The following is an 8,944-nucleotide window of genomic DNA, read 5'->3' as shown; positions in this document are numbered from 1 at the left end:
GAATACTTAAGTATGATATCAGACGCACCATGTGAGCGCAACAGATTGTTACGAAAATGCTTGAAATGTCGTTTTTTGAAGGCTCGAAAAAAGGTCTATTTCGACCGATTTTTTTTTCTCAAACTTTAAAAAATGGCCCAAAATCGACGTGTCCGAAAATGGAAAAAAAGGTCGGAATACTTAAGTATGATATCAAACGCACCATGTGAGCGCAAAAGATTGTTACGAAAATGCGTAAAATGTCGTTTTTTGAAGGCTCGAAAAAAGGTCTATTTCGACCGATTTTTTTTTCTCAAACTTTAAAAAATGGCCCAAAATCGACGTGTCCGAAAATGGAAAAAAAGGTCGGAATACTTAAGTATGATATCAGACGCACCATGTGAGCGCAAAAGATTGTTACGAAAATGCTTAAAATGTCGTTTTTTGAAGGCTCGAAAAAAGGTATATTTCGACCGATTTTTTTTTCTCAAACTTTAAAAAATGGCTCAAAATCGACGTGTCCGAAAATGGAAAAAAAGGTCGGAATACTTAAGTATGATATCAGACGCACCATGTGAGCGCAAAAGATTGTTACGAAAATGCTTAAAATGTCGTTTTTTGAAGGCTCGAAAAAAGGTCTATTTCGACCGATTTTTTTTTCTCAAACTTTAAAAAATGGCCCAAAATCGACGTGTCCGAAAATGGAAAAAAAGGTCGGAATACTTAAGTATGATATCAGACGCACCATGTGAGCGCAACAGATTGTCACGAAAATGCTTAAAATGTCGTTTTTTGAAGGCTCGAAAAAAGGTCTATTTCGACCGATTTTTTTTTCTCAAACTTTAAAAAATGGCCCAAAATCGACGTGTCCGAAAATGGAAAAAAAGGTCGGAATACTTAAGTATGATATCAGACGCACCATGTGAGCGCAAAAGATTGTTACGAAAATGCTTAAAATGTAGTTATTTGAAGGCTCGAAAAAAGGTCTATTTCGACCGATTTTTTTTTCCCAAACTTTAAAAAATTGCCCAAAATCGACGTGTCCAAAAATGGAAAAAAAAGTCTGAATACTTAAGTATGATATCAGACGCACCATGTGAGCGCAAAAGATTGTTACGAAAATGCTTAAAATGTCGTTTTTTGAAGGCTCGAAAAAAGGTCTATTTCGACCGATTTTTTTTCTCAAACTTTAAAAAATGGCCCAAAATCGACGTGTCCGAAAATGGAAAAAAAGGTCGGAATACTTAAGTATGATATCAGACGCACCATGTGAGCGCAAAAGATTGTTACGAAAATGCGTAAAATGTCGTTTTTTGAAGGCTCGAAAAAAGGTCTATTTCGACCGATTTTTTTTTCCCAAACTTTAAAAAATTGCCCAAAATCGACGTGTCCAAAAATGGAAAAAAAAGTCGGAATACTTAAGTATGATATCAGACGCACCATGTGAGCGCAAAAGATTGTTACGAAAATGCTTAAAATGTAGTTCTTTGAAGGCTCGAAAAAAGGTCTATTTCGACCGATTTTTTTTTCTCAAACTTTAAAAAATTGCCCAAAATCGACGTGTCCAAAAATGGAAAAAAAGGTCGGAATACTTAAGTATGATATCAGACGCACCATGTGAGCGCAAAAGATTGTTACGAAAATGCTTAAAATGTAGTTATTTGAAGGCTCGAAAAAAGGTCTATTTCGACCGATTTTTTTTTCTCAAACTTTAAAAAATTGCCCAAAATCGACGTGTCCAAAAATGGAAAAAAAAAGTCTGAATACTTAAGTATGATATCAGACGCACCATGTGAGCGCAAAAGATTGTTACGAAAATGCTTAAAATGTCGTTTTTTGAAGGCTCGAAAAAAGGTCTATTTCGACCGATTTTTTTTCTCAAACTTTAAAAAATGGCCCAAAATCGACGTGTCCGAAAATGGAAAAAAAGGTCGGAATACTTAAGTATGATATCAGACGCACCATGTGAGCGCAAAAGATTGTTACGAAAATGCGTAAAATGTCGTTTTTTGAAGGCTCGAAAAAAGGTCTATTTCGACCGATTTTTTTTTCCCAAACTTTAAAAAATTGCCCAAAATCGACGTGTCCAAAAATGGAAAAAAAAGTCGGAATACTTAAGTATGATATCAGACGCACCATGTGATTGCAAAAGATTGTTACGAAAATGCTTAAAATGTAGTTCTTTGAAGGCTCGAAAAAAGGTCTATTTCGACCGATTTTTTTTTCTCAAACTTTAAAAAATTGCCCAAAATCGACGTGTCCAAAAATGGAAAAAAAAGTCGGAATACTTAAGTATGATATCAGACGCACCATGTGAGCGCAAAAGATTGTTACGAAAATGCTTAAAATGTCGTTTTTTGAAGGCTCGAAAAAAGGTCTATTTCGACCGATTTTTTTTCTCAAACTTTAAAAAATGGCCCAAAATCGACGTGTCCAAAAATGGAAAAAAAGGTCGGAATACTTAAGTATGATATCAGACGCACCATGTGAGCGCAAAAGATTGTTACGAAAATGCTTAAAATGTCGTTTTTTGAAGGCTCGAAAAAAGGTCTATTTCGACCGATTTTTTTTTCTCAAACTTTAAAAAATGGCCCAAAATCGACGTGTCCGAAAATGGAAAAAAAGGTCGGAATACTTAAGTATGATATCAGACGCACCATGTGAGCGCAAAAGATTGTTACGAAAATGCGTAAAATGTCGTTTTTTGAAGGCTCGAAAAAAGGTCTATTTCGACCGATTTTTTTTTCTCAAACTTTAAAAAATTGCCCAAAATCGACGTGTCCAAAAATGGAAAAAAAAGTCGGAATACTTAAGTATGATATCAGACCCACCATGTGAGCGCAAAAGATTGTTACGAAAATGCTTAAAATGTCGTTTTTTGAAGGCTCGAAAAAAGGTCTATTTCGACCGATTTTTTTTTCTCAAACTTTAAAAAATGTCCCAAAATCGACGTGTTCGAAAATGGAAAAAAAGGTCGGAATACTTAAGTATGATATCAAACGCACCATGTGAGCGCAAAAGATTGTTACGAAAATGTTTAAAATGTTGTATTTTGAAGGCTCGAAAAAAGGTCTATGTCGACCGATTTTTTTTTCTCAAACTTTAAAAAATGGCCCAAAATCGACGTGTCCGAAAATGGAAAAAAAGGTGGGAATACTTAAGTATGATATCAGACGCACCATGTGAGCGCAACAGATTGTTACGAAAATGCTTAAAATGTCGTTTTTTGAAGGCTCGAAAAAAGGTCTATTTCGACCGATTTTTTTTTCTCAAACTTAAAAAAATGGCCCAAAATCGACGTGTCCGAAAATGGAAAAAAAGGTCGGAATACTTAAGTATGATATCAGACGCACCATGTGAGCGCAAAAGATTGTTACGAAAATGCGTAAAATGTCGTTTTTTGAAGGCTCGAAAAAAGGTTTATTTCGACCGATTTTTTTTTCTCAAACTTTAAAAAATGGCCCAAAATCGACGTGTCCGAAAATGGAAAAAAAGGTCGGAATACTTAAGAATGATATCAGACGCACCATGTGAGCGCAAAAGATTGTTACGAAAATGCGTAAAATGTTGTTTTTTAAAGGCTCAAAAAAATTGCTAGTAGCCCACATTTGGATGATTAAGAAGACATATATTATTCAATCAATTGTTGCTTTGAAAAAACATTTAAGAAACTTTGAATTATGTCAGACTGATCCAGATATACAGTTTTTATTCAAAATTGTTCTTGAAAATGCTTTAAGAATATCTAAACCGAACTTCCATTGCTCTAAATGGGAAAACATTTAAAAATGTTATTGTACCAACAAAGTAAAGAACATTTATTATTAATTATTTTAACTTTAAACTAAATACAAAAGTAACATAAACGTCCACTTCCTTCTGTTTTTTTTAATGATCACTCATGAGCCACAACAAATAACAATTAATCAAATAAACTTGTGGATATAGTGAAAACGTCTTGAATTATAAAATGTCTAAAAGTTAACACAATGACGAATGTTCAAAGTTCTTTATCCATGTAGAAGAGACCAGCGGATGTGATCTGGCATTCTGTCAGGATAATGGACTGACTGAATCGATGCAATTGTTTTAAATTGTAGTTTGCAGGTCCATGTTTTGTTGTTCTTGGGGACAATCGTTATTTTTACTTTACTATATTGGTAGTCTACTTTACTTCACTGTAACAGCTGAACAAATCAAGAGGAATTTACAAATAAAAGTATGTTGAGCTAATCATACAAGTTGATCATTTGACCAATTTTAAAGTGTTGCTACATCTCCTTCTTGAAAGCATAACCCCCTGTTGGGTTGAGCATACTCTGGTTATTTGGATCAAAGTTTCCCAAATCTTAAAAATGTTTTGAGCAACACAAAATGAAGGTTTTATCCAGATTGAAACCAGTACTGGATTCCTTCCTCCAGGTTAATCTCAGAATTATTCTCTTTTCAGCCGTTTCCAAGATTTGATCCAATGAAATTACTAAAATCCCATCAGACTACCTTTGAACAACTGGCTCCTGGTGTCATGTTGCCACCACGGTTGCCAAGGTGTCAGAGTGGATAAACAACTTTCAGTGTTCCCTCAAACAACTTTGCCGTTTGTATGACATTGCCTAAAGACCCAATACTCTCTACTAAACTAGTTGACAACATGTTACTGTGTCCTGTGGGAAATATAAGGCAGACGCTCAAACAGCAACAATTGTCAACTTTATTTAAAAACACCTTAAAAAAAAAAAAAAAATCAACTGAAGATAAAGCGTTGGGATAGCGTATCAGGGTGGGGGGGTTATTCTCTGTTGTCAGCGATGCTCTCTTGGTTGTTGTCTTCATTTTCCATTTTCTCGTCATCTATGAGAAACATTGTCAGTTTCATCATTAATAATAAAGTTGGAGCTCACATGAACTCACTCTCAAGCGTCTGCTGGAGCTCCTGGATGGTGCTGAGGAGCACATGGAACTGCTTCTTCCTCAACTCCAACTAGGAGGGAAGAAGTAGAGATTAAAGTCACATAGAACGACTGTAGAGATCAGAATGATCCAGCTTTACCTTGTCATCCACGTTCTCTTTGATGTGGGACAGCTGCTGCAGCTCTTTGTCAAGAGACTCCAGCTGCCTGCGCACACAGAATCCACAAAACTATTTCAACAATTGATCAACAAACTTCCTTTAATGGCCATGATATTCAAACATAATTCACTGAACAGTTTCACAGCGAACTGAAAAAATGAATATGGAACATATACACAAAGATGAAACTTCCAGATTCTTAAATTAAACCAAGTTAAACTGCTGAAAATACAACTAAAGTAGAAGTTTATGCCAGGATAACCCTGAGCCAGGTGCAGGGAATATATAAACAACCTCACAAATACAGACATTAGAATCACAGATTCACCTACGTATGTTTTGAGACTGTGGGAGGTAACAGGAGTGCATAGAAAAAAAACACTAAAAGAGTTCCCTTAAACTGGAATCCAACTAACTTTTGAACTTGTTTTTTGGATTAAAGCTTAATCACAATACATAACAGGTAATAAAGTGAAGCTGCATAATTGTGACTAAGCCATATTAAACCACCATTAATCCAGCTGATTACATTTCAGTTCAACAAAAGATTTAGGAGTGACTTCACTTACTTGAGTGTCTCGTGTCGATCAGGATGTTGTTGGATGATCTTGGCCAGAGCGTCATATTCTGAAAATTTTTAAAAACATCCACTTAGGTTTAGATACTTTGGGTTATATTTGAAAGCTTGCCTACAATACATCTCTTTATCACCCCACTACCAACATGTCACAAGGTCCAAAAATTTCCACAGCGCGACATGTTCCCCTACTTTATCTTCTTTCTTCTGCCTTAAGATGGAGTCTGTGCAGCGACGATCAAAAACTATGTAGACACTAATACACGCCAGGCCGGTGTGTGGCACGCTGGCAGCTAATGAAGAATGCGGGGTGCAGGATGATACATTATAACTGTAAATAGATATGGTCTTTGTCCAATGACAAAGTTTGAAATTTGTATTCGGCCGACGGTAATGTTGAATGAATTAATGAATATTTTTTTATTTTGGGTATGTCAGTTTAAATTATCAACATCACACTTCATCGTAGTTCACATATTACATGCATGTCCTGAAAGGGAAGAGCAGGAGAAGCAGAAGCTTATCTTGTCCGAACCCCGTCAGAATTAAATCATAGTCATAATCATATCTTATACTGGTGCTTATTTCACTTTGGCATAACAGATTCTTGTTAGCAAGACCTAAAAAAAAAAAAGGGAGCGAGTTGCAGCTTTTTAATAAGTCCTACAATGTTTTTTACCTTCTTTTAGCCTTCAGCAGCTTCTGCATCATTTTTTCAGAATCTATTACGATAGCATCCTGAGGTCTGTCAACTCAATTCCATTGCATTTTTTGTTTATAATAGTTTTCGTTGTTTTGTATCTTATATTAATCTCCGGGCAACTGTGTGTACTTCAGCTAATGGACATATATAGAACACACAGAACTTAGTGCACACAGTATTTCTAAATTTTAAAGAAAAAGGCAAGTTTTTTAATATTCTATTGTTTCATTTCTTCTTCTGCATTCCTTTTTACAGCTGTAAACCTGGAATTTTACCTCGAGCAACAAATAAAGGAATTGTGGAGTTATTAGTCGAGTAGCAAGTGCTTGTTTCTGGAATTGTTTAATATTTCCTCACCTTGGCGATTCTTTCGGATTCTCTTGGCTCGCTGGATTTCTTTTTTACACTCGCCAATCTTCTCGTGTGCAGATGTGATGCTTTGTTCTGTTATGAGGAAGAAATGTTGAAACGAATGGACCATGGGTGAGTCGACCAACTGACAGCCTAGTCTCACACTTTAGAATATTAACTTTACACTTACTGACCTATGTTTGAGTAGATTTTCTCGTAGTTGTCCATCTCACACAGATTCATGTCATAGACCATCTTGGTCCTGCCCATGGAGAACTCGCACTGCGCCAGCATGGCCAGCATTCTCTGGTGTTGTGTGAATCTGTCGGGGGAAAAATATGAATGATCCATATTCCATCGTCACCTGAGCGGCACTTGTTTCTCTCACTCTTCTTCTTGGCTCACGGACGAATTGCACCATTTAGTGAAACTTTTCAGGAGCACGTTTATTCTGCGGTCATCTCCGGCTCCATCCCCGTCGATTAGAAGTCGCTTCCGGATAACTTCGTCTGATGCAGACATACAGACATTTAGAACACAGACTAGCTAACAGCTAACATGCTAGTGTAATCGCCTTGAAACAAAAGGAAACGGGAGTGCTTGGGTCGTTATTAATGTGTAGCGATTTGCTTGAAACGAAAATGATTTAAAAAATACTCGCCATCGGTCACCGCTCCCATGACGAACTTTTAAAATAGAATAGTTGAGTGTTTTGGTTTTGTTGGCGAAGGAGATTCTTCTTCGTTTAGTTGAGGTCGAGACTTGACAAGAAAACACCGCCACCTACTGTACAGAAGGGTAAACATAAATACGTTGGCCTTAAAGTACATTACTGCCACCTACTGGCAAAGAGCTCGATCTTTACTCAAAGTCATTTTTACGAAACCTGCCCATTTCACGAAAACGTTAAAATTGGTCAATGTTTCAAATGTATTTAATAATGAATGTGTCAATGTCATTGTACATTTTTACAGACAACGTGGCTAAATTAAAATTATATTTTTAACAATACGTTGTATTATTCTTGATTAAAACTAGGACTTAATACTAAACTCAAGGTTTTAAATGTAGTATAATAATAGTATATACCAGTTAGTGGCTGGTGAACGTGGGCTATTTGTGCCAGTACATTTATCTGCCTGTACCATTTAAAGAAACAGTGGTATAAACAGCTAATGATGAACAATAATGAAGGTTTATTATGCTCCTTGTTCAGATAGAAAGTCCAAACAAATTTAATTATACTATGACATACACATCACAGAATAAACCAAATTACTAAAAAATAAAGGAAAACTTTTAACAACCTGTGCTTTTCACCAGGACATCAGAGACACTTTCTACCCACTTACATTCATTCATTCTTTTTCTACCGCTTTATCCCTTATCGGGGTCTCAGGGAGACTGGAGCCTATCCAAGTTTCGTTGGGCGAAAGGCAGAGGACACCATGGACAGGGCACAAAAACAGACAACCATTCACACACACACTCATACCTTAATAAAATTAAGGATTTAAGGATTTGATTCAATTGAAAAAAAAAAATTTTTTGACAAAAAAAAACATTTTACATTTTTGTCAGCCTAAATCATGTTTGCAAAATGACAACATACAATAAACTACATGGGGTTGTAACATAAATATGCGTGGCTATTCGCAGTAAAGAGAAGTAAAAATACTTCCCTCTCCTCAGAATAAAGAGGGAATATAGGGGTGTTCCTCTGAGAGGGGTTCCAGCCAGAGTATCTTGGGTGACTGAGGTTCTATCTTGATCCGGAAAACCTTCAAAGGGACTTTCGACCACTTAGTGACCCATATTATTATACCATATACTTTACTTATTTGGTGAACTTATTTTGATTTACTTTATCATTTTTGTTTTATTATCATTCTATTATTGTTCTAATTTATACGATTATTATTATTTTTCCATTTTTGTTTTTGTTATTTTTTTAATATGTGAACCTTATGCCCTAATAAGGTAAGGTAAGGTGGAACTTTATTGATGTGTTTGTATGGTAATCATTGTTTTTGTGAGCTGCTGTTACATCGTACGTTTTTCCAATGTGGGACAAATAAAGACATATTTTTATCTTAGTGTATACACAGTAAAAATCACTTAATGAGTAGCCTTTTTTAATACTGTATTTTGATTAGAAAACAATTCAATTTATTTTTCAAATAATATTACTATGTCAATAGTGTAAAAAATAATAAATTAAATGTTTTTTCAAAGTGGTTTCTTATAACACACCTGACTTTAT

General features: G+C 35.5%; 1 protein-coding gene across 1 annotated transcript; it reads right to left on the bottom strand.

The window, feature by feature from the left end:
- Window positions 1–4,672: 4,672 nt before the first annotated feature.
- Window positions 4,673–7,465, bottom strand: thoc7 (THO complex 7). The gene is made up of 8 exons (XM_087800570.1): window positions 7,343–7,465; window positions 7,070–7,190; window positions 6,876–7,003; window positions 6,688–6,774; window positions 5,620–5,677; window positions 5,030–5,096; window positions 4,891–4,960; window positions 4,673–4,830 (listed from the first exon to the last, which is right to left on the bottom strand). The coding sequence occupies exons 1-8, from the start codon at window positions 7,359–7,361 to the stop codon at window positions 4,769–4,771; spliced, it is 612 nt and encodes a 203-aa protein (XP_087656696.1). The 5' UTR covers window positions 7,362–7,465; the 3' UTR covers window positions 4,673–4,768.
- Window positions 7,466–8,944: the final 1,479 nt, after the last annotated feature.

The sequence above is a fragment of the Callionymus lyra genome, chromosome 10 (assembly GCF_982586985.1).
Source record: "Callionymus lyra chromosome 10, fCalLyr1.hap1.1, whole genome shotgun sequence".
In the NCBI taxonomy this organism is placed as follows: Eukaryota; Metazoa; Chordata; class Actinopteri; order Syngnathiformes; family Callionymidae; genus Callionymus; species Callionymus lyra.
The sequence above is the reverse complement of the archived record's forward strand: the minus strand, read 5'-3'. Positions and strand labels throughout refer to the sequence as shown.

Bases quoted from the DNA above. Each gene is read 5' to 3' on its own strand.
- thoc7 (XM_087800570.1), bottom strand. The intron at 5,678-6,687 runs GTGAGGAAATAT...AAAAATTTTCAG, and splicing joins AATCCGAAAGAATCGCCAAG to AATATGACGCTCTGGCCAAG. The intron at 4,831-4,890 runs GTGAGTTCATGT...TGTTTCTCATAG, and splicing joins GCTCCAGCAGACGCTTGAGA to ATGACGAGAAAATGGAAAAT.